The sequence below is a fragment of the Danio rerio genome, chromosome 20 (assembly GCF_052040795.2).
Source record: "Danio rerio strain M-AB ecotype USA chromosome 20, GRCz13ab, whole genome shotgun sequence".
Lineage (NCBI taxonomy): Eukaryota > Metazoa > Chordata > Actinopteri > Cypriniformes > Danionidae > Danio > Danio rerio.
Window position 1 is genome coordinate 53700001 of NC_141040.1, and position 26487 is coordinate 53726487.

The 26487-nt window shown below is 36.6% G+C and overlaps 1 protein-coding gene across 14 annotated transcripts in view; it reads right to left on the reverse strand.

Annotated features, from left to right (window-relative positions):
* col12a1b (collagen, type XII, alpha 1b) overlaps nucleotides 1–26487 on the reverse strand; it is a 243441-nt gene that overhangs the window by 158412 nt on the left and 58542 nt on the right. For 8 of the 14 annotated variants that reach the window (XM_087298603.1, XM_087298607.1, XM_087298602.1 and 5 more), the window contains exons 15-22: nucleotides 20088–20354; nucleotides 16626–16818; nucleotides 16393–16517; nucleotides 9277–9426; nucleotides 7880–7999; nucleotides 5065–5229; nucleotides 4771–4917; nucleotides 2640–2782 (exon numbers count right to left, since the gene is read on the reverse strand). In XM_087298603.1, coding sequence (XP_087154729.1) covers nucleotides 2640–2782; nucleotides 4771–4917; nucleotides 5065–5229; nucleotides 7880–7999; nucleotides 9277–9426; nucleotides 16393–16517; nucleotides 16626–16818; nucleotides 20088–20354 — 1310 coding nt within the window. The remainder of the gene's footprint in view (nucleotides 1–2639; nucleotides 2783–4770; nucleotides 4918–5064; nucleotides 5230–7879; nucleotides 8000–9276; nucleotides 9427–16392; nucleotides 16518–16625; nucleotides 16819–20087; nucleotides 20355–26487) is intronic. The other 6 variants (XM_087298610.1, XM_087298613.1, XM_087298609.1 and 3 more) reach the window with 1 other exon arrangement.

Below are 26487 nucleotides of genomic sequence, written 5' to 3' on the forward strand. Positions count from 1 at the left end.
GGAAACCCACGCGAACGCAAGGAGAACATGCAAACTCCATTGACAACATACTAATGTCAAACTGTTTTTGTGTGGTTTCAGGATAGTTAGGAAGTTCCCTTAAAGGGCTTCTCCCTAAGTCTGCAGCATGTGCCAAAAGGCAGCTCACTAGGTTTTAGAACAGAGCTACACTTGAAAGTTTTGCACAGAATGCAGAAGCCTGTAGGCTAAAGGCCAACTCGCACTACATAAACAGACGACACCAGACTTTGCCAAGTTTTGTGTGATCAGAATGTTACTGCTGTCTGCATCTGTCAGCGTGTGTCAGAGCCTGTTTTTGCCAAATAATCAGACCGAGTGAGTGCTTGTTAGGTCGAGGAATGTCTGAGAGGTCATGTACTGTAATCTGGAGATTTTCTGCATTGGTTGGTGTCTGGAAGTGCAGTGTGAACTGGCTACACTGCAAAAATTATTTCTTAAATCAAGACAATATCTTTTGCTTGTCGAGAAAATTCTTGATATAAGAATTATTTGATATTCGGACTAGAAACAAGACAAAAAATCTAAGTAAGAAAAGCATTTTTAATGCTTTATTAATTTATTAATTACGTAATAAATGACTGTTACACAGAAGTTCAAGAAGTTCACCCAAAACTGAAAAGTCAGTCATTATTTAATCAGCTTTCTGTTTCTGATTTTTAGAAAATTAGAAAACCTGAATGGTGCTGATTTACTTCCATAGTAAATTTTTATTATGAGAGGCAATGGTTACAGGTTTTACACAATCAATACACAATACTCTAATACACAATTATAGCATAGACTACCGGTTTGGGGTCAGTGTGATTTTTCACAATTGGGATTCAATTGTGAAATGTTATGGCACTATAAAATAATTGTTAAAAAGTAGCTCATAATTTAATTTAATAATTTATTCCAGTGATTTTAAAGATGAGTTTTCAGCTACATTACTCTAGTCTTCAGAGTAACATGATCCTTCAGAAATCACTCTTTTATTAATTATTATTATTATTATTATTATTATTATTATTATTATTGTTGTTGTTGTTGTTGTTGTTGTTGTTGTTGTTGTTGTTATTACTATTATTATTATTAATTTTATTATTACTATTATTATCGTTATTATTATTAGTAGTAGTAGTAATATTATTAGTATTATTAGAATTATTATTATTACTATTATTATCATTATTATTATTATTATCATTATCATTATCATTATCATTAGTAGTAGTAGTAGTAGTAGAAGTAGTAGTAGTAGTAGTAGTAGTATTAGTATTATTAAAATTAATATTATTATTAAGATTATTATTATTATTATTATTATTATTATTATTATTATTATTATTATTATTATTATTATTATCATTATTGGTATTAGTAGTAAAAGCAACAAGGACTGGAGTAATAATTTCATCTGAACTACATATTATAAGAAATCAGTTATTTAAAATTGTAAACATTTTTAACAATTTAAAATGATTTAGAATTTTTACATTTAATAAATTCCGCCTTGATGAACAGAATAATTTTCTTTTAAAAAAATCTATATATATGGGGAAAAAAACTTTTGATAATTGTATTTTTTAAATAATTACTTGCAGACAAACATTCAAAGATTAATTCTAATATCTCAAGAGAAGCTTTGAATGTAAACATGACATGACTATAGCTGTGTCTCATTTCACAGGCTGCATCCTCCGGAGGATGCAGACTTCAGAGGTGAGTCCATCGAAGTCCACACATGCCGAAGCGAGCTTTTTAAAATGAGAAGATCTAGCCTACAGAGTACGGATCTCATCAGCTGGCAACTATAACAGCTGCCGTTAATAAGCCATAATAAAATTTGTAATGACTTTTTCTCAGACTGATTTTATAACTTATTTTAAGTGATCTAAAGGCAAAACAAGGTTTACAGAAGCTGGAAAAAGATTTCCTATAACCCATACATGTAGACATAAAAACATACACTGTTTATAAAATCACTCTTTAGTAAGACATGTCATACTATCTTAGTTTTTTAACACGTGCTTAGATATCCGAGTAAATAAACCTATATTCATACATTTATTCCGGAGTTTTTTTTAAAAAACGTCCTGCCATTATCAGCTCGCAATGAATCTTGGGATGTTCGAGGCTGTGAAGGATCCACCGGTTGAGTCCTTCATTACCTGGGAAACGAAGGACACATTTGGAGGCTACATTTGAAGGAGCCTTCAAATTTTTTTAAAATGAGTCTTCGTCATGCCACAGTAACGCAGCACCCTTGGAATGCATCCTTCAGAGGATGCAGCCTTTGAATTGAGACGCAGCTAACATAGCATCTTGTTTGAGAATGATCAGAATGACAAGTACGACAAGTTTTAAAAAAAAATGATGCGTTTCACTTTGATCATTTGTGTTGGGAGAACATAAAGGAATTAACTTATTAATTTGTACAAATTTAAGTGGATTAAATGCAAAAATAAAAGTAGAAACCTTCAAGAAATGTTGTTTTAGCTCATTTTAAATAAGTGGAATAAATAGTAAACATAATTTTTTTAGGTGTAGTAATTCTATAATTCTTGTAGTTACAGTCTTAATTATCTAAAATGCTAAAATGCTGGTCCATTTGACTATAAGCTTGAAACAATGCTCACCACTTCAGTCTTTCCTCCAGCGGCAGGGACATATTCAATACGAAATCTCTCCACTGGCTCGTCAGGGGGCATCCAGGTAGCACGGAAGGAGTAGTGTGTGACCTCAGAAGTCTCCAGGTCAGTGGGTGTCCCTGGCCCACCTCCTGGTTCAAGCAAAGCAAAGCAAAAAATGGTGTTGAACACGTCTCAAATCAGTTTACACCTAGACTGTAAATCTTCCTCAGGCCTATTAGCTTCTAGCAAAAAGGTTAAACGGGTTATACATCACGAGTTTCATGGTTCTGTAAATCAATGTAATCCCCCAAGGAGTATCAGAGTGCAACCTACAGTTTTTTTTTCCCTCACGGACTTTTCAGCAAGATTATTAGTTTAAAAAAAACACACACAGAGAAAACCATCTGGGAAAACAAGAGCGCAAATCATAAAGTGGATGGCGAGAGTTCAAGTTTAGCCAAGCCAAACTGTGGGAGCTTTGGGAGTTAGTTTCTTTTTCTTTTTCTGTGTGTGTGTGTGTGTGTGTGTGTGTGTGTATATTTCTAGTTTGCAGAAGAGAACCAAGTGCAAATCTGTTCAGATTATTTCAAAACATGCAATTGAAATTAGAATTATTAGTCCTCCTGAATTATTAGTGATATTTAACGGCTTAACTAGCATAATTAGGCGAGCTAGGGTAGTTACGCAAGTCAATGTACACTCACCGGTCATTTTATTAGGTACACCTTACTAGTACCGGGTTGGACCCCCTTTTGCCTTCAGAACTGCCTTAATCCTTTGTGGCAGAGATTCAACAAGGTACTGGAAACATTCCTCTGAGATTTTGCTCCATATTGACATGATAGCATCACGCAGTTGCTGCAGATTTGTCGGCTGCACATCAATGAGGCGAATCTCCCGTTCCACCACATCCCAAAGGTGCTCTATTGGATTGAGATCTGCTGACTGTGGAGGCCATTTGGGTACAGTGAACTGATTGTCATGTTCAAGAAACCAGTCTGAGATGATTCACGCTTTATGACATGGTGCGTTATCCTGCTGGAAGTAGCCATCAGTAGATGAGTACACTGTGGTTATAAAGGGATGGACATGGTCAGCAGCAATACTCAGGTAGGCTGTGGCGTTGACATGATGCTCAATTGGTACTAATGGACCCAAAGTGTGCCAAGAAAATATCCCCCACACCATTACACCACCACCAGCAGCCTGAACCATTGATACTAGGCAGGATGGATCCATGCTTTCATGTTGTTGATGCCAAATTCTGACCCGACCATCCGAATGTCTCATGTTCTGACTCATCAGATCAGGCAATGTATTTCCAAGCTTCTATTGTCCAGGTTTGGTGAGCTTGTGTGAATTGTAGCCTCAGTTTCCTGTTCTTAGCTGACAGGAGCGGCACCCGGCGTGGTCTTCTGCTGCTGTAGCTCATCTGTCTCAAGGTTGGAAGTGTTGTGTGTTCACAGAAGCACTCGTTTGTAACGAGTGGTTATTTGAGTTTCTGTTGCCTTTCTATCAGCTGGAACCAGTCTGGCCATTCTCCTCTGACCTCTGGCATCAACAAGGCATTTGCGCTCACAGAACTGCCGCTCACTGGATATTTCCTCTTTTTCAGACCATTCTCTGTAAACCCCTAGAGATGGTTCTGCGTGAAAATCCCAGTAGCAGTTTCTGAAATACTCAGACCAGCCCATCTGGCACCAACAACCATGCTATGTTCAAAGTCACTTAAATCACCTTTCTTTCCCAGAACTGCAGCAGATCATCTTGACCATGTCAAGAGCATTGAGTTGCTGCCATGTGATTGGCTGATTAAAACGCTAACAAGCAGCTGGACAGGTGTACCTAATAAAGTGGCCGGTGAGTATATAACGAAGATTTGTTCTGTAGACAATCTAAAACAAATTACTTAAGGGGCTAATAATATTGACCTTAAACTTAAAAAGAATAAAAACTGATTTTATTCCAGCTGATCTAAAACAAATCAGACTTTCTCCAGAAGAAAAAAATATTATAGGAAATACTGTGAAAAATTCCTTCCTCTGTTAAACATCATTTGGGAAAGATTTGAAAACAATTCACGAGACGGCGAATAATTCTAACTTCAATTGTACACTAGTCAAGTGTGTGACTGTACCTGGGCCTTTAACGCTGTTACAGAGATTTTCAGTGAGGTCGTCCACAATATCCAACAGGAAGGAGAAGTCGTTGACGTTGTACATGTGGATTTCATCAGGGTCAGTAGCAATGGATCGCAACTCATTTTCATCAGCATTCTTCACACCTAGGAGCCAAGTTAATAAAAGATCTCAATTTCTTCAGCTGGGTTAATGAGACGTACAGTAGATCAGGATGAAAAGCTTTTACCGGCGTGCAGATGTTTGCATTCAATTGTGACTGAATATAAAGTGTCAAGAAGAGAAGAACTCACCGATGGCGTAAAGCTCAATGCCAGAGTCACGCAGCCTCTGTGAATTCACTACAATCTCATCCTGGGATTTGCCGTCAGTAACAAGGACACCAATCTTGCGGGAATCCGGTCTCATGCCCACATTCGGCCTGAAGTTGTTCTGGAGGATGTAGTTCAAGGCCATACCTTTAAAAACACAGTAAATTTGGTTGGTTTAGTCGATGATTAAAAAAAAGATGCTGCGTCCCAATTCCCATACTTATACTACACCCTAAAAGTTGTGAACGGAAGGTATATACTTTGATTGTGTAACAGAAGAGTATGCAAGCATTGGGAGATCCTCATTAAACCGTTCGTTATGTTGATTAGCTACGTCCCCTGTCAATCATCCTGACATCATCCACACCTCTGTCAGATTCAACTACCTGCCTTACTGGAGAAGCAGCAGCAGGTTAATCTGCCATTGGTCAGTCTTTAATGCAGAGAAATCTCCTTAGGTATTTTGATGCATTCAGAAGTCAAACATATCTTGATATAAGTTCACATTGTTGCAGATGAAATTAAACGCAGAAAACGTGATTTAAATATTTTCCAGTGGGCTAGATATTGCTTAATAGTCCTTCAAACAACTTTCCCGAAACTTCTCTACTTGACGGTTGGCCTCACGCATCCACCATGTTTGTAGTTTATTTACACTTTTCACTCGAGATTGTAGTTCTAATCCAATTCCCATCAAGTGCTTCTGGGACAGTCCTACTTACAAGTAAACAAGTCATAATAATGCTGTCAAATTTGTTCAAGTTATGTTCGTCAGTATAAGATGTGTTGCAGCTACTTTTGATAAAGAAAACACAGCAGTGTTTGTTAACTTTGCTTATAGAAAAATTATTTGCATCAGTTGTGTTTTGGCACTAATAACACTCAATAGTTGACTGCATCCATGAATTCATGAATATAATAATAACATATATTATGATATATATAATTTTCCATGTTACCCAGAGATGGGTTGCGGCTGGAAGGGCATCCGCTGCGTAAAAACTTGCTGGATAAGTTGGCGGTTCATTTCGCTGTGGCGACCCCAGATTAATAAAGGGACTAAGCCGACAAGAAAATGAATGAAGGAATAATTTTCCATTAAATATCCGCGATTCTGCCATGTTTCTCACTGATATGCACTGATATGAACTCGGAAACTCAGAAATAAAAAAAATGAGTTTCCCATACATATTAACAACTTTGTGGTGAAATTCATAAGCATTCAACTAGTGGATGTGATTTGTTCGACCTAACACAATGCACAATCTATTGTTAGCATATTAGCATTTAAAATAGCCTACATGCAGATCTGCACTTCAAACTTCTATAAGAAACAATAGAAACAGTAGACCATCTGAGTAAATTTGTAATACTCATTTCAGCCTTGTAGGATTTGGAACATATTAATTCCAGCCTGATCTCACGAGGAAATTTAGTGGCAAGTAATTCAGTGGCTAATTCATACGAATTCGTTCGAGTTCAGTCGTACGAAAATGTACGATTTTAAAAAGGAGGCACCTAACCCCACCCTCAACCAAAACCGCCATTGGCTGATGAGCAAATCGTGCTAAATTGTACAAATTAGATCGTATGAATTCATACGAATTGGCCACTAAATCAAAAAGTTGACTAGTTCTATGTTCGAATTCTATTTAGGATGGATAGTATGTGAATTGCGACTAGTGATGAATAAAAGATTAACCTCCCAAACAGACTGAATGCAATGACAAATTTGAACCAAGCAACAAAAAAAAAAGAAAAGAAAAAGGAAAAAAAAAAAAGGAAATTTCGACACTGTTTAAGACTCCATATTTAAAGGATATAATGTACTAAGGAACTATGAGAAGACCAGAACTTGCATTTACATTGCTGACCATCTTAACATCTTAGTGATGCTAGACTATGTATTACAACCATATTAGCATTTAAAGAAGCCTACATGTAGATCTGCACATTGAATTCCTGTCAGAAATAATAGACCATCTGAGTAACTTTGGAATACTCAATTCAACCTCGTAGGATTTTGAACATACACATTTTTTTGAATACTTTTTAGGCCAGATAGTGTGCGAATTGAAATGCAGCATAAAAGCAAATCATTTGCAGGTTTACTTCCTAAACAGACTTCCTGAATGCTATGACAAATTTGAGGCAAGCAAATATATATATATATATATATATATATATATATATATATATATATATATATATATATATATATATATATATATATATATATATATATGAGCAATATCACATGAGTAGCAGTGCGATATGGCTGTATATCAGCACTGGTGGAAGGCGTACGTTGTCACAAGGCCGCAGGCCGAGTAGTCCCCCCACTAGTGCCGACATACAGCCATATCGCACTGCTACGAATATAAAAACAAAATCAAACATGGAGAGTCTCAAAAACCCTTTTGTTTGAGAAACAACTTTCTTCCACGTTGGATTCAAATCATAAGCTGACAGTTGAGCAAGCTGAGCGTGCATCTTTTAAACTTTAGATCTGTAGTGTCTGCTTGTTACTGGCTGTATGTGGGCGGAGTAATACACAAAGGGTAAAGAGGCTGTACGGGTGCTGATATTACTTAAATATATCACGGCTATCAGCCAATCAGATTCGAGAACCAGACAGAACTGTTGTATAAATAAATAAATAAATAAATAAATAAAAATTCTGTGTTTAGGACATTAACTTTTAAGAATTTAATTAGTGAAGAAGCTTTGACCAGCAGACCAAAACTTGCATCTTCAAGAGTTCAAGAGTTTAAGCATTTAGGAAATGTATCTGTACCCGTCATGGTATTTCCTCCTTTGTAGGGTAAGTTAGCCACAGCATCCAGCAGGGAGGCACGGGTGGGGTGAGCATTCAAATGCCATTCGGTTTTTGGATCCCCGCTGTACTGAGCCAAACCTGTCAGAAAAACACAAAATATTTTGAGAAGATTCTTGATGTTATTTAACATAGAGCCTGGGATAACGCCCATATTTGTTTACAGATGCATATATTCACCTTTAAATAGGTAGTTCACTCAAAAAGAATAAAACTGTGTCATCATTAACTTTTTTTAAAACCTGTTTGAGTAGTTTTCTTTAGCTGGACACATCTATTTTGAAGAAGCTTCCATATACAATTGTCTTTTTTAAAATAGATTTCAGTGCTTACAGGTCTTCAGCTTTCTTCAAAATATCTTCTTTAGTGTTCAACAGAGTAAAGAAGCTTTTGGAAAATATGCGATACTGTTGTTAAGTGTTGCAATTTTCTTTACAATAAAACTAGCTTTAAAAAACTATTTCATGAGCAATGTTTTAATAAAGCTATTATTTATGTAATAATCATACTAAAATAAACATGTAATATATATTTTTGGAGCTGATTCAATATGAAAAACTATGTCAAGGTGCAGGGCAAGGCAGTGGCGCAGTAGGTAGTGCTGTCGCCTCACAGCAAGAAGGTCGCTGGTTCGAACCTCGGCTCAGTTGGTGTTTCTGTGTGGAGTTTGCATGTTCTCCCTCACAGTCCAAAGACATGCGGTACATGTGAATTGGGTAGGCTAAATTGTGTGTGTGTGTGTGTGTGTGTGTGTGTGTGTGTGTGTGTGTGTGTGTGTGTGTGTGTGTGTGTGTGTGTGTGTGTGTGTGTGTGTGTGTGGGGATGTTTCCCAGAGATAGGTTGCGGCTGGAAGGGCATCCGCTGCGTAAAAAACTTGCTGGATAAGTTGTCGGTTCATTCCGCTGTGGCGACCCCAGATTAATAAAGGGACTAAGCCGACAAGAAAATGAATGAATGAATGAATGTCAAGGTGCAAACAATTAGACTTTAGAACACCAAGAATGACTGAAAACATCCACAAAAGTCTGATTCTTAGTGACTGTTGTATTTTTTCTAACTTGTCTCTAAGCATTAGTATTTATTTTCAGCTCTATGTTCCCCTAAAAGCATCTACTACTAGTAGTAATAGTAAAGGCCACATCTGATTGGTCAGATTTAGACAACCAATGCATGTGGCACACAAATGTTTGGCACATGAATTTATGTGGATATTTTATATAATCTTATCGCTTTAATGAAAAGGTCCTAGGTCTGGAGCTACTTGAGGATGAGTAAATAGTGAGTAAAAGTTCATTTTTGAGTGAACTATCCCTTTAACATTCCTAAAAACAAGGTAAACAGAAGCAGCTGAGACTTACCGATTTGAACCTTGTCAGGTCCGATGTCAAAGACGCCCACCATGCGCCCAATAAAAGCACGAATGGTTTTGAAGTTCAGACGGCCAATACTCCAGGACCCGTCCACCAGCAGGACAATATCAGCCTTGGCTGAAGTTTTACACTCATTACCTGCGAGTAAAACAGTTACACAATTAGAAAAGCCAGGAGAAGAGCAGAGTTCAACAAGAAGACACATCTACACATGCTCGCAGCAACAAAAAAAAAGTCCACATTTACACCGCAATAACTTTCAAAAACGACACACTTTGAGATAAAGCTTTTATTTCTCGCTCATTTCTTGGAGCTACAGACTCTTTCCATTCAATTTGTTAGGCGTTCTCCTTTGAATCTTCAAGCTTGTGCCGTATCCAAATCCCATTTTTGGCATCCAGGCCTGGAGGCCATTTTCCTGGAATTGTCATTGCTTCTGTTCTACTGAGGGGGGAAAAAGCAGACCTTTGTTGAGGTATGAAATACAAGCTTCTTCCACCTCTGTGGAGCTCCTAATGAGGGTGAGAGGGGCACCAAAACTGAGCTCTGGTGATCTCTTCACACACTCTCTGCAAGTGAAACAGATCTTGTGAAATTGATTTAAATTCAGACATGCTCATGAAAATCAGTCAAATAATAATAAAGATGAGTGAGGTGGAATTGGATTCTTGCTGGAAAATCAGCAGCTAGACCATTTACATTTAGTCATTAAGCAGATGCTTTTGTCCAGAGAGACTGACAGTACAACTGAGGAGGCATTCAGTGATTCAACATGAAGAGGCAATACACACAAGAAGTGCTAATTAAACAAAGGATATGTTTAATTTCTGAATAATTACCATGATTAATTCCATGGTTAATCTGAATAACCATGACTGAATAAACAGTTATGATCACTACAACGAAACTGAAAACTACAGATCTGTCACTTTACTGAACTACAAGTCCCATCATGCCTGGCACTCTCACACCAGTTCTAGATCACCCCTTGATTTCACACACACAGCTGCAAATCATCCTTACGGAGGATGCCGTCGCGTCATCCACGTGGATGCTGCACACTGGTGGTGGTTGAGAAGATCCCTCCAAAAATGTGTAAAGTGCTTTGATTGTCTAGAAAAGTGCTACATAAATGTAAGGAATTATTAGTAGTAGTATTATTATGATTATGATTAGTATTATGATTATGATTATTATTATTATTCTTATGATTATTCTTATATTATATTATATTATATTATATTATATTATATTTTATTATATTATTATTAATATTATTATTATTATTATTATTATTATATTATTATTCTTATTATATTATTATAATAATAATAATAATAATTATTATTATTATTATTATTATTATTATTATTATTATTATTATTATATTATATTATTATTATTATATTATTATTATTATTATTATTATTATTATTATTATTATTATTATTATTATTATTATTATTATTTTATTTTTATTATTATTATTTTATTATTATTATTATATATTATAATATAATATATTATAATATATTATAATTATAATTATTATTTTTATAATTATTATTATGATTATTGTATTATTATTATTTTTTTAATCATTGCTCAAATAATTAAATGCTAGAGTAAGGGAGTGTTTGGTTTGGTTTGGTTTGTTTTTGTTTTTGTTTTGTTTTTGTTTTGTTTTGTTTTGTTTTGTTTTGTTTTGTTTTGTTTTGTTTTGTTTTGTTTTGTTTTGTTTTGTTTTGTTTTGTTTTGTTTTGTTTTGTTTTGTTTTGTTTTGTTTTGTTTTGAGAGGGGACTGAAGAACGTTTCTACATGTGGTTTGTCGAGTCCACTCACCCACTCAGGTAGAAGTGGATTCTGATGGGTTTCTGGCAATTGTCGAAAGGTCGGCAACAATTTACAGTAAGGTTGTATTAGCTGATGTACTCACTAACATGAGCAAACAGTGACCAATACTCACATTACAGCATTTATTAATCTTTTTTATAGGGGTGGTCCACTACGATGTCATATTTTAAACTTTAGTTGATGTGTGATGTAGCTACATAAACAACATCTCTGATTGTAATCCGCCCTGAGTTAAACGCAAAGGGAGACATCGGCTTTTAGAGTAAGCTTAGCAAAGTCTACAGCGAACAAAGTTTGGTGACTACAAAAAATACATCCAGGTTAATGTTTTCATAAACCCTTCAGGTTACGCACATACACCCCGTGTAGTAAAGGGGCGTGGCCAGAGACGCTGTAATGTTATAACAGAGACGCTTCCTGATGATGTGGAGCTGATCTGTGAATCGCAGCACATTATGTTAGCTGACCAATCAAAGCCTCTTAAATTATTATATTTTATAAGGGATTATTTTATTGTTTTATGAAGATTGAGAAGTACTTCAAATTCATTTGACTTGTAAATTTGACTCAAAAATGACTATTCATAAATAAGTTTTGTGTTATGTGACATGTTTCTGTCCAATATCACATGTTCCATGCATACTGCCACTATAAACAAAAGTTTTTTTTTTTAAGGATTTGACATGCGTCTCTTTACTTGGTTTGCAAAACTTGATGTGGCCCACGGGTCTAAACAGTTTGCCCACCACTGCTCTAAATGCTAAAAATAATTGGAGACACACATGCAGTCAAACTCTCCTAAAATTCAAAGATTAAAATATATTGTCTGAGATAAAAATGACTGATTATGACATGAAAGCAGCTTCAATTCAAGACTAAACAGTGCAAGTGAAGACTAACATTTAATATAAATAAAGGAAATGGGATTCTGAAATTCTGTTATATTTTGATTAAATATCCTAAAGACCTTGCCCTTTGGAATGTTTAATTTCCTGTTAAATCGAGCAGTAATGTAACGAGTATTAATAACAAAAACAGACTTTATTTTGATTTCATATTGAACGTTTTCATCCTACAGTCTGCCAATTTGACCAGGCCGCTGGTTTGAGATAGTTTGCAATCAGGTTCTGCTGATACATGTGGAAAACCGTGCCCTCACTTGACCTTTGCTCTGGTCGTTTGACAACTAAAGTCCTGCAGCACACACAGACACACACACACACATAACTTAACCTCCGGAAAGTCTTTCTCGTTACAACTATGCTCAAGTCTTTAAACTGCCTGCCAATAGCTGCCAGAGTCAAACTCAAGACACTGTTGCTGAAGAACTGTGCTGCCAAACATTGAGCCCACAACTTCATTGCCCATAAGCAAACAGTGTCCATTTGTTCACTTTTGCTCATAGGAAGAAAGCCAAATTCAATTTTTTCCCCAATGGTAAATGTTGGGCAGTATGTACTATTTGAGCTTTAGAATTGGAAGGTAGGCACACTTAAAGTACTAGATAGGCACACTTTCTTGTCAGATACACAAAAACATTACATATTATGTTATTACATGTTTATATGAATATAATTACACACTTTATATGCCATTGTGTGTCTGTAAATTGCACAAAAAATGTTTTTCTTACTGTTTTTGTCTCGCTTCTAAATAAAAAAAATTGTAAAAAATCATAAATCATGGAGCATTTCTAGACAAATAAAAATATATTTTGTTTTTTAGAAAATTAAGTACAAATGAATCTATTTTTTGCTTGAAACAAGCAAAATAACCTTACAATGCTTAAGTAAATCTTGTATTTGGTTTTTAAAAAATTTAATTCATTGTTTTTTTTTGTTGTTTTTTTTTATTGTTTATAAATTGTAAAATTTATTTAAATTGTTAATTGTTTATTGGCAGATTATTTTGCTTATTTCATGGAAAAACTCACTTAATCTTTTCCCACCCCAATCTTTTGGGTAGCATGTAGTATTTCTGCATTAGACTTGGAAGTTTGGCACACTAAGGGCTATATAAATAAATATTTTTCATTATTGCATGCTTTATATCAATGCACATATTTACACTTATTTATTAAGCCATTTTAAGTCTGTGCATTGCAAAAACTGCTTATCCTACTGTTTGTGTCTTGTTTCTAGATTAAAAAAATATGTAAAAATTATTAAATCAATGATCATTTTCTGGACAAGAAAAATAATAATAATAACATTTTGTTTTCAGTAATAATAAATCAAAACTAAGCAGCTTTTTTTCTTATAACAGAAAAATTTGGAAATAATCTTTCAATGGGGAAAGTTAAATTATGTTGTTTTCTGTTTCAAATAAATTTATTTTACTTATCCAACTGGCAGATTATAGTGCTTGTTTTAAAGAAAAACTCAAATTAAGTACAAATTAAGTTGTTTTTTTTTTCCTTAAAATAACCTAAATAATCTTACAATGATTAAGTAAATCTTGTTTTTGGTTTAAAATGTGTTTTTTGACAAAATATTTTGCTTGTTTTAGGGAAAAACTCAACTTAATTTTGACTTTTGACCAAGAAGACCATGCTTTTTGTTCCCTCAACCCAGTTTTAATGTATAATGTTGGGTAGTATATAATATTTAACCATTAGAATTGAAAGTTAGGCACACTTAGAGTACTTGTCAGATACACTATTCCTAGAAAATCAAATATATTTTTATCTTGTATGTTTTGGGAACAAAATAAATGTTCTTCATTATTACATGTTTTAAATCAATGAATATAATTACACTTTACACTATTTATTAACCCATTATGTGTCTGTGCATTGCAATGAAAAGCTTTTTTTAAAGGGTTTTTTGTCTTGATTCAAGTCTAAATATCTAAAAACTCATAAATCAATGAGCATTTAATAGACAAGTAAAAATACTAGAATATTTTCAAAAGTAAAAAGGCAAAATTAAGTTGGTTTACCCTAAAAACAAGCAAAATAATTGTCCAATAGTGTAAGTAAATCTGGGTTTTTTGAATAAATTAAGTTTATTTAGCTTGTTTTAAGAAAAAACACACGAAGTTTTAACATATTATTTCTGAACACAACACAATATTTATTTGCTTGTTCAGAAAATGCTTCTTGACTTAGAAATGTTTAGATTTTTGGACTAGAAACAAGACGAAAACACTAAGTAAGAAAATCTTTCTTTTTTTTTTTTTTTTTTTTTGCAGCTTAATAACTAATATATTGAATCTCATTTATCAATTTTATTAATAAATCATTATCAAGATTTATCTTTACTGACCGTATACAAATAACCAAATAGAGGCTGCAATGGTCACATTTATTTCTGGATATCTTTGTAGTTCTTGAGTCCAAACATCACCATTTCACTATTCTTGTTTCCTCAACTGAAAGCGATTGCTAAAATCAAACTGTAAATGTGATGTATTTGGTATGATGTGCTGAAAATATACGGTGACCTTTATTACTGGGTATCTGTAGTTCTTGCGTCCTAACTTTAGTACGCCACTACACTATTTCTGTTTCCTCAACTAATAATGATTGCAAAAACCACACTATAAATGTGATGGTTAGCATGACGCGCTAAAATGATCTGATGATAATTATTTCTGGGTTTCTTTGTAGTTCTTGAGTCCAAACTTCAGTATTTCACTATTTTTGCTTCCTCAACTGAAAGCGATTGCTAAAACCAAACTGTAAATGCGATGTCTTTGGTATAACTTGCTGAGATTACACCAGAGACCTTTATTTCTGCGTATCTTTGCAGTTACAGAGTCCTAAATTTACTAATTGACTGCACTATTTTTGTTTCTCAACAAATAATGACTGATAAAATCAAACTATAAATGTGATGGTTAGAATGACGTCCCGAAATTATACGGTAATCTTTCAGAAACTTCAGTACTTCACTAGCCTTGTTCCCTCAACTGAAAGTGATTGCTAAAATCAAACTTTAAATGTGATGTATTTGGTATGATGTGCTGATACTATATGGTGACCTGTATTTCTGGGTTTCTTTGTAGTTCTTGAGTCCAAACTTCAGTATTTCACTATTTTTGCTTCCTCAACTGAAAGAGATTGCTAAAACCAAACTAAATGTGAGGTCATTGGTATAAAGTGCTGAAATTATACAGTGAGACCTTTATTTTTGTGTTTCTTTGTAGGTCTTGATTCCGAACTTCAATACTGCACTATTTTTGTTTCCTCAGCTGAAAGCGGTTCCTAAAACCAAACTGTAAATGCGATGTCTTTGGTGTAACGTGCTGAGATTATACAGTGATCTTTATTTCTGGGTATTTTTGCAGTTCCAGAGTCCTAATTCTGTACTTGACTGCACTATTTTTGTTTCTTTCATTAATTATGAATGCTAAAACCAAACTATAAATGTGATGGTGAGTATGATGTCCCGAAATTATACGTTGATCTTTATTTCTGGCTATCTTTGTAGTTCCTTAGTCCAAACTTCAGTACTTCACTATTTTTGTTTCCTTAACTGAAAGCGATGGCTAAAACCAAACTGTCAATGCGAGGTTTTTTTATAACGTGCTGAAATTATACCGGAGATCTTTATTTCTGGGTTTCTTTGCAGTTGCAGAGTCCTAAATTTAGTACTTCACTACACTATTTTTGTTTTCTCAATTAATAATGATTGCTAAAACCAGACTGTAAAAGCAATGGTTAGTATGACGTGCTGAAAAGATGAAATGACCCTTATTTCTGGGTTTCTTTGTAGTTCTTGAGTCCAAACTTCAGTACTTCACTATTTTTGTTTCCTCAGCTGAAAGTGATTGCTAAAATCAAACTGTAAATGCAATGTATTTAGTAAAACGTGCAGAAACTATACAGTGATCTTTATTTCTGGGTTTCTTTGCAGTTGCAGAGTCCTAATTTCTGTACTTGACTGCACTGTTTTTGGTTCCCTTAACTAATAATGATGGCTAAAATCAAACTGTAAATGGGATGTCTTTGGTATGATGTGCCGAAATGACACAGTGATCTTTATTTCTGCCTATCTCTGTTGCTCGTGAGTCCAAACTTTAATAGTTTAATTTCCTCAACTGAAAGTGATTGCTACAATCAAACTGTAAATGCGAAATCTTTGGTATGTTGTGCTGAAATTATACAGTGATCTTTATCTCTGGGTTTCTTTATAACTCCTGATTCCAAACTTTAGTATTTTACTATTTTTGTTTCCTTAACTGAAAGCGATTGCTAAAACCAAACTGTAAATGCGATGTCTTTGGTATGACGTGCTGAAATTATACCGGAGTATTTAACAGGAGGGCTATCAGGTGCATCAGAGAGGGTGGTCTTCTCCTCTCCAGCCAGCGGCATACTCTGACCTCCGTCAAACATGCCAAAAACAGCCACGGAGTATTTGGTTCCAGCTCTGCAAACAAAGACACCAAACTGAAACCACATGTGACAACTCAAAACAAGAACAACCATTAGCCTCGTCATGTTGAGAGAAACTTCTGAAGTTTACTCTAAGCATTACCTGAGTTCCTCAAGGACAACCGTGTTGTCGTATGGTCCAACAAGAAGTTCTCCCAAATCAATATCATTTTCGCTGGGATGAAAGGTGACTTTGTATCCCCGCACATCACCGGGAGCGGGGTCCCACGTCACTCGGAAACTGGTTTTGGTGGGTTCGGAGGTCTGTAGGTTTCTGGGGGCTTTATATGGAGACACTGCAGGACAAACAGAAAGCAGGAATATCAGCTAATGCGATATACTGCTGAAGTCAGAATTATTAGTCTTTCTTTTTCAAATATTTCCCAAATGATGTTTAACATAGTAAGGAATTTTTCACAGTATTTCCGATAATATTTTTTCTTCTGGAGAAAGTCTTTTTTGTTTTATTTCGGCTAGAGTAAAAGCAGTTTTTAATTTTTTAAAGACCATTTTAAGGTCAATATTATAAACTCCCTTAAGCAATATTTGTTTTTGATTGCCTATAGAACAAACAGTCGTGATACAATGACTTGCCTAATTACCTTAACTTGCCTAATTAACCTAATTAAGCCTTTAAATGCTACCTAAAGTTAATGTTTGATTGAGAAGAAAATGATTTCTGATGTTAGGACTTTTTTCAGTATATGGACTTGATTTATATTTTTTAACTACATATGTGAATTGCATGATGATAAAACACTCTGGGATTGTTGTCAGGGCATGGGTTAGTGATTGCTATGGAGTTCAGAATGCTAGGTTCAAGCTCAAGTACTTTTTTTTTTTTAGATGTTAACAGATTTGTGTGTGTTGAGTATAAGTTAAGACAATCTTAGCACTTGTCTGCTTTAATTGTGGGGAAAACTGGATAATTTTGAGCTTTTGTCAGCTAGTTTCAGCTTCCGGGTTTAAAATGATTTTTGGGGCGGTGTTAAAATCTGTGATGTAGGGCAAATCTGCAATTGGAGTGATGACATATCCGTTTCTCATTATTATTCATAGCTGTGTTTTCTTATCGTATGAGAAGAGCCGGCTTCTTAATTATTCATGACTGCGCGTGTTTCCGAAGGCAAGACAGACCTGTCAGTGCCAAGCTGTGAGACCCTATGTTGATGACTGGGTGAGACCGTGTCCACGGATCCATGGCACGCTGTATTTAGCCGCTCATGCAGGCTCATATGTGTTTGTTTTCATGATCTACAGGCTTTGTTTCATGTTTTCCCCCATGATCCAGTCAGCAAAGCTGTATGTGTGCAGCAAGCATTTTTGTCGAGAGAGCTGTATGAGAATTGGAGAATGGCGGACTTTGTCCTTTATTAGTGGAGTTCGTTCACATTAAGACACATCGCCATGCTGCTGTGTTCGCCTAAATCCTCCAGATTACCAACAGGGCTAATGGTTAAAAGAGGCAGGGCAAGAAACCTGCTGCACTGAGTCTGCATTCAGACTCGGGAATTGAAGGAAAAGGCCTGATTTATAGTGCTCATATAAACACTGTTATCTTTATAATGATATAAATTGTGGTTGTGTGTTTATGAAATTCCGAATGACATATGTAGCAGGGCATTAAATTACTGTTTATTTGTAAACTATAATAAACTCCTCCATATAAACTCCATATATATCTCCTTACGGTTTGTGTCTCTTTTTCTAAACCAACTGACAACAGTTATTCGCTCCCCTCCTTCTCCCCTGCTCTGCTGGCCACGCCCACTCCTCGCAGAGCTCCAAGCTAGAGGTCTGCATTCCCTGAAATCTGGTCGGGTCCTGCGGGTCCCGCGGGAAAGCCGCGGGACCCGACCAGATTTCTGCGGCGCGGGAATAAATTTCCAAATAAATCGCGGGAGCGGTCGGTAACGGGTTTAATTTGGGACGGGAGCGGGCTGTCTAGCAATATCGCTCCCGACTCCCGAGCAACCACGCGTATGTATGTGTGTAAATGAAATAGTGCTATGCTGTGTTTAGCTTGTTTGTTGCTGTGTGTGTGTGTGTGTATGTGTGCGCACACGCGGATGAGATGTGCGTGTGCGTGCACGCGAGAGAGAGAGATTTTTGCCTGTGTGTTTGTGCATGGTGCTTATGTGTGTGTGTTAGTGCGCGCGCGCGAATAAGAGAGAGAGAGAGAGCTTTGTCTGTGTGTGTGTGCTTGGTGCTGTGTGTGTGTGTTTATACAGACAGCATGTTATAGGCTGTCTGGACTGTAAAGTTGGGTGATTTTCGGTTTTGTTCTCCACCCCGCTCTTTAGCAGGATCGGGCGCGGCGGGTAGAAAACGGGGCGGGGCTGGTCGGGCAGCGGGACAACAAATGCTTAATATAGGCGGGAGTGGTCGGGTTCGGGCTAAAACCTGGCGGATGCAGGCGGGAGCGGGATTCAAAATTTAGTCCCTCGCAGATCTCTACTCCAAGCCCATTTTGATGCTTTTTTTTTTTGTAATTCTGAGGTAGACTTGAACCGAAAGTGGGGGGTTTAATGGCCCTTTAACATGTTTTGCAGTTGCTTACTAGGCCCGGCTTACTCTATTGTGATATTCTGATTTCTTGATATGGCTCAGTTCTATGCGCTCTGCCTATTTTATTACTAATGGTGTGTTCTTAAGTTTGTAGTTCACAAAACAGATCCATATGTGGGCAATTTTTTATGTCCTCCAAGAAACTGTGCAAACTAGCTCTCATTAGAGTATCTGTGGACTCTTAGGCTAGGGTTGGTAGTAGAATAAATTGACATATGCTAATTACAGATTACCTGTTTTATATATACAAGTAACTAATAGCTTTTAACAGTAAAAGTTATTATATATATATATATATATATATATATATATATATATATATATATATATATATATATATATATATATATATATAATAACTTTTACTGTTAAAAGCTATTAGTTACTTGTTAATTAACTCAAGTTATTCATAACTAATAAAGTTCTGGTTACTGCACTGTAAAACCCAACAGTCAACTTGATCAAATTAAATGAGTGTGGTTAACTTAAAATTGATTGAAAGTTAATTCAACTCATTTAAAAACAGTTTTGAACTCAGTGTTGAAAGGAATGAGTTGATTAAATACCTCATTACTTCAACTTAAATGGAGTAAATTCACAGTACTCATATAGATTAGTTTAACTCAAATGGTTTGTAGAAATCGCTTTCCTCGAAAGGTTTGAGTTGCCTTAACTTATTGGGTCTTACAGTACTCAGCTGGATTGAGTTCTCTGCATTTATTGGGTTTTACTGTGCTCAAATTGCTTCGTTTACTCAAATGGAGTAAGTTCCCAGTAGTCATTGGTATTAGTTTTTAACCTTGAATGGTTTGTCGGTTTCCTCAAATGGTTTGAGTAACTTTAACTTATAGGGTTTTACAGTGTAAGAACCTGAACTTTTCTGATTTTGATTTTAATGCAATAACACGTACCTTTGAAACAGTAATTATTACCTACAAATAAACTTGAATTGAATTGAATCTGTGACTCATGGGCTTTGAATTACTGGCCAACGTACGTGTGGTTCCTACTCCTTGCCTTGCTTTTCCTTCTCCCCGTTTGTAAATAGGATGCACGGTGATAAAGTAGGTGGTGGTGTGCTGCAGTTTCCTCAGCATGGTGGAGGTGACGTTGGCAGGAATTTTCATTGTCATCTCTTTACCGCCGGTCTGAGGGATGTACGTTAGTCTGTAGTTGACCACAGGGCCTGGAGCAGCTTTCCATATCACCCGCATGGTTCGTTCGGTTTCATCAGATACCAGTAAAGCCTTGGCAGATGCAGAAGCTACAAACAGACAGAGACGACAAAAAAAGTGAGTGAAATTCTGTTGGACTCTCCTCAATGGTTTGAATAAAGCAAAATCTGCACGCCAAAAAATTGTTTCACATTAAATAGTTATAATCTTCTTTTAGCCTAAATATCAACAAACTCTTAAATCAAGAAACGTTTTCTAGATAAACAAGAAATATTGTTCTGGATCACCACTTATTACTTGCACACAGCTGTAGCTCAAGAAGACTGATTAGTTGGACTGTATATACACCTCACATTCTCACACACATTGCTGAGTCTTGTTCACCTATACCATTACTAAGGGTTATTCCTGTCTAGCCTTGCCTTGTTTATTGATTTTGCTGTTTGCTGTCTGCACTGACCTCTTTGCTTGTGACCACCACTACGCTTTTGGATTACTCTCATGATTCTGTTTGCTCCTGTTTTAACCATTGCCTGCCTGACTAAGTTGTAAATAAACTGCATTTGGACCCTCATCTCAGTTGTACCCCAAATTATGTGTTACACAAGACAAAACAATATTTTTCGCTTGTCTAGACTGTAAAAAGTTGACAACTTAAAATTGAAGGACAACCTACTGCACAGCTTTTTTGAGTTAACTTTTAACCCAAGTACTGCACTTGAATGGATTCACGTTGGGGCCCTGTTTACACTAATACATTTTAGTTTTAAAATGGCATTTTAGAACGGAAAAAAAAAATCACATCCACACTGGCATTTCATCTAGCATTTCTGAAAAAATCTCATGACCACACACACTCTGGCATCCACTGCAGCGCATGTGGACGTCTGAGCTCCAGGCAGTCAGCGGGTGCTCTGAGCACAAAACCCCAGGTGAGAGCAGTGCAGATCAGATAATTCCTCAAGGATTTATTGCTGGATCTCATCTCAATATAGTTGTAAAACGTAATATTTAATTTATCTTGGCTCTATCTAATGACACTCTTTTAAATCTATCAGGTACTGTGTTTTGGCTGAGCGCAAATATAAGTTAACATATTAATTTATGTAACCAAGTACAATGATTCTGCATGTTGACTGATTGCTTGCCTTTATTTCCTATATTGTTTAAACTTTTGTATTATTGATTGCCATTATTGATTATTAAAACTGATGTTCAGCAAATAAGAGGATATGTTTCATGTTTTTCATTGAAAATAAAAGGAGGCAGTAATGTTATAGAGTCCGCTTTGTTATAAATATGCATAAAGATGACGCTCATATAAATATGTAGCTACACGATGCCTCATTATTATTGGTGTCTGTTAAGTTGTTATCAAAATTAAAATAGACTGGTCCTTATCCCATGTTTTCATATTATTGTTGAGTGAAACAACGTAGCCAGGGTGACGTGAATGAAGTTATGAAGTAAACTGTTCCCTTTGAATATTTATCCATTTTGTCCTCAGGAGATTTCCATATAAATTTCGAGAAGTCTTAAACTTACAAGGAAAGCATGCAAGACTGAACTTTGGGTAGGCTACTTTTTATTGAGACCAAACTGCAACCAGAATGTCTGCAGCCACGCCTCCATTTTCCTCCATTCTTACGAACACAGACCAGCAGCCTTTTAAAACCAAAATGACCTCCTTATCGTTTCCAAAACTCTTCATTTTCGGCGCTTAAAAACTCTGGCATAGTGCGAGTGGAAGGCATAACGGTAACAAAAGTTATGCATTTTAAAATTAAAGTCTTCAACCCAGGCTCATTCTAAAAATGTAATCTGCGGACATTTCTGGAGACCTCCAATTATGTAGCCGGAGACAGCATTTAATTTTTTAGGCGAATGATAGGGGGCGGTATGACGCTGCTCCTCTTGGCGCTTACTGACTGAGCGCTTACCTCCGTGTGGAGGGTACCAGTAACCAGTTTGTCCAGTTAGCTCATCATATATGTAGTCGGACTTGAGACGCAGAGAGGAGTTGACTAAGACGACGGCGACGACCGTATTTGAGTCCGGGAAAGAGCGGTTCCAGAAATCAGGTAAGACAAAAGCAGAACCCAAAAAATAAAGTGAACAAGTTTGCAACGGTGAGAATGTGGTAAAATCTAAAAACCCTGTAAAAATCAGACGAGGGCTTTTCTTTTTCTGGACGATTTTGTAAATTGTTGGTTGGGTTTAGGGAAGTAAGTGGGTGGGTGAGTCAATCTGTAAAATTTGTTTGGGTTCAGGGAAAGAGGAGGGTGGGTCAGTCGAATGACCGTTCGCCCAGTCAGTCATTCAGGCAGTCGGATAGACAGTCGTTCAACAGCAGCCTTGGGTGGGTTTCCGCTAGAACAACGCGGGCGCGAACGGCACTCGCGAGAGACATTTGAGATGCAAAAAAGCACACACAGCGGCGTCTCGTGGATTTGTGAAAACAAAAACTCCCGGGACGTATTTCGCTGTCTCCAGAAACGTCTACGTTTTCAGAATGAGCCTGGGTTGAAAGTCTTAGTGCAAACGGGCCCTGAGTCAACTCAAAAAGCTCTGCAGCAAGTCACCTTACAATTTTAAGTTGAGTCAACTTTTTTACAGTGTAGCAAATTGAGTCAAATTAAGTCAAAAAGCTAATGCCAAAAGTTTTTCTTTAAAACAACCAACATTATCTGCCAATGAAGTACACAAAATAATCTTATTTTAAGGTGACTAGATTATTTTGCTTACCCCATTGGCAGATCATTTAGCTTGTTTTAAGAAAAAACTCACTTAATTTTGACTTATTACTTCTGGAAAACAAGACCATACTTTTTTTTTAGCTTGTCAATAAAATTCATCTTGATTTAAGAACCTGTAGGTATTTGGATTAGAAGCAAGACTAAAACTCTCTCTCTCTTTTTGCAGTGTGAAATGAAAACAGACAAGCAGGGCCGGTTAGAGCAGAGAAGCGAAACCACAAACGAGCCAAAAGGAAGCACAAATTTTCCAACATTTTCTCAATCCCCACACTGGTGTTAAGTTTCCATGAGTTTGAGTTGGGTAGAGAAAAGCCATGCACGCTTCAGCCAGCATCCCCAGTCGACACACGGCTCATATTAAAGCTCTGCCCCGCACACATGCAACCCTTTAAATCTGCTCTTTCTCCACAGCGGTGATGTTCACTGCATCCCTGCTCACTTTTTCCAGCCGGAGGCAAAGTGACTACTGCAAAGACACTCCAAAACTCGCCAGCTTTCAGTGCCAAGCGCAAAAACCACAACTTGAAGAAGTCACGCTAGCATTAAACAATTTTTCGACTAGCTAAAACTCTTCTGCCATCCATTCCTTTCCTCTGATCAGGCACAGACCGCAGTAAAAGGTTGTTGATTGATGCACTTTAAGTGGTTGACCCTCGAGGCGGAGGAGTTGCAAGTCCTGTCACATCTATATTACCTTAAAATCCATTTTTCTTTCCCAGAAGATATTTGCTTGATTTAAAGATAACCATAACCCTAATTTAACCCGATCCAACTTTAATTTCCTTTTAATTATCACCAATTGTTATTTTATGTTTTGATTGTTTTAAGTTCTGATCGCTTACGAACTACAAATACTCGAATGACTCTAATTACATAATTTTTCCTCATGAATCATACTTTAAGTAGTCTTTATAACTGTGTACTTTTAGTGCCGTAACAGTACTGATTTCCTTTGACCTGCTGTTGGTACTTTGTGTTTATTTCTGACAAACTGAATTTGTCATTATAAGTCTTCAGTAAAAGCAAAGACTATAGCTGTGTCTCATTTCAGAGGCTACATCCTCCGAAGGATGCAGACTTCAAAGGTGAGTTCACCAAGCGTTTTAAAAAGAGGCAACCGTAACAGCTGCTGTTAATAAGCGCTAATAAAATTAGTAATGATTGTCTTCAAAGTGATTTAAAAATTTATTGTAAGCAATCTAAAGGCAAAATAAGGTATACAGAAGCTGGAAATATATGTCCTTCGATCCATACATGTACACACAAAAATGTACACTGTCTATAAATAAACTCTTTAGTAAGACATGTCATACTATTTTTGCTTGGATATCCAATAAAAGTAAACCCAATTCATACATTTAAACCGGAGTTTTCTTTTAAAAGCGTCCTGCCGTTATCAGCTTGAATGAATCTAGGGATGTTCGAGGCGAAGGATCCACCGGTTGTGTCCTTCATTATCTATGAAACGAAGGACGCATTTTGAGGCTGCGTTTGAAGGAGCCTTCGAATTTTTTTAAAAATGAGACAGCCTTAATCGCGCCCCGATGACGCAGTGCACTTCGAATGCCTCTGAAATGTCTCAGCCTCTAAAATAAGACACAGCTTATAGAATAAATAAAACGTGTCACTTGTATAGTTTTGAATGGGGTAAAGAGTAACGCTCAATATGGCGAACGAAGCCCCGCCTACTTCTACAGGAGCCTATCATCAATCACTATAGACTGATGTTTCTCCGGGGAGGGGCTCGGAACAGACGTGTGCTTTTACGACAGTTTGGTGGTCTACAAATGCACTGAAATCTAAGCGAATGCTTGCTTCAAAGACATAAGAAATACATCCAAATAAAGCTTGAAATCTGTACTTTTAAATTCACCTGCTACACTTGAAAACAAAACTTTATTGTTTTTGTAATTTGTATAGACTGATTTTACATGGCCGCTGTTGAAAAAGCAAAATTGAGGCTGCGGTGGGAAGAAACCCGGAAGTATCGCCTGAGTCACACAGAAATGTTGTGCGCCTGGCAGTGCATCTTATCAGCGAAGAGAAAGCTACACAAATGTATCATTTTCCCGTCTTCCGAGTGACCCGAAGATAATTTTCTTGTCAATTTTCCACAAGCATTTAAGCATTGTTGAATGCAACACCGCTGATTTGCCTTAGAAATTACCAGTGCTCAACAGAAATGACTGTGATTGGCCGTGAAAGTCATCAGTTCACCGCTCTTCACTGATGTATACCGAGTTTAAACACAGACCAACGATCCGCTAATGACTTGACTGATCTTTGCGGCATTAAAATGGTTCAGTGTTCGTGCATCTGTGTTAGCATGGTGAACTGATGACCTTCACGGCCAATCACAGTCATTTCTGTTGAGCACTGGTGAATACTACTGCAAATCAGTGGTGTTCAAGAACGCACTCGGCGGCGCTTAAATCTTAGCGGGAAAGGGCGTCTATAAAACTCCAGTACCAGGACAACACTGTTACAGACAACACAAGGGTGTGCTAAAGACGACTGCATTATTTTATCGCTCACCGGGTTACATGGGCTGAAGCAGGGAAGCCCCCACTGTGTTTACCTGGTACAATGAACTGAAGCCTAGGAGGACACTCTTAAAGAGATTGTGGTGTTGTTTAATGCCTGATATGCCTTTAATTGATGCCATTCAACTTTACTGAATAATATTAAAGTGATGTTTAAACCATATCTGCGTTTTGAAATCCCGGCAACAGCTGGAGGTTTGTAGTCCACGGCATGCTGTTGCAATGTTTACAGTGCTGATCCTACACTTCCAGGTTTCTTCCCACCGCAGCCTCGCTTTTGTGTTTTAAAATGGCCGCGTGAAATAAGCGTATGAAACGAACGTGAGGTACAGTCCGTCCTGTCAAACGCACATCACATGACAGCAGAAACTACTCAAACACCCACAAACTTGTAAACAGAGGCTGCTTTTACACTGCAGATCTTGATGGTCAAATCTGATTTGGCGACTGTGTCTGATTTTTTTTAATGACTTGCTTACAACATCTTTTAAATGCGATTGTCTGCATTTACACTGGACACGGCAAAGACGCAATGAGCAGGAAAAAAAAAAAAAAAAAAAAAGAGCGGGCGCTGACTGACAGCTGATAATAAAAGAGCGCTCTTTTCTCCATTCCTGTATTTGATCTGTTCACAGGGTTTAATTTTTCTTTTGTTATTCTTTATTTTGACAAGTTTTTTAACTATAGTTTATTGCAGAAAAGTTCTCATTTGGCCATCTTATTGTAATCTAGGCTATTTTTTTAAACCAGTAGGCATCTTAATGTCATTTCCATGGCGTGATTTACGCATGTGATGTATGCAACAGTTTTAGTTTATATCGTTTACGTGGCGGACATTACGCTCTCTCTTTCTCCCTCACGTTAGCACGCTTAAATACTTTTGCTACATGACAATATAAAAGTTTTTTTGTTCTAGTATTTGA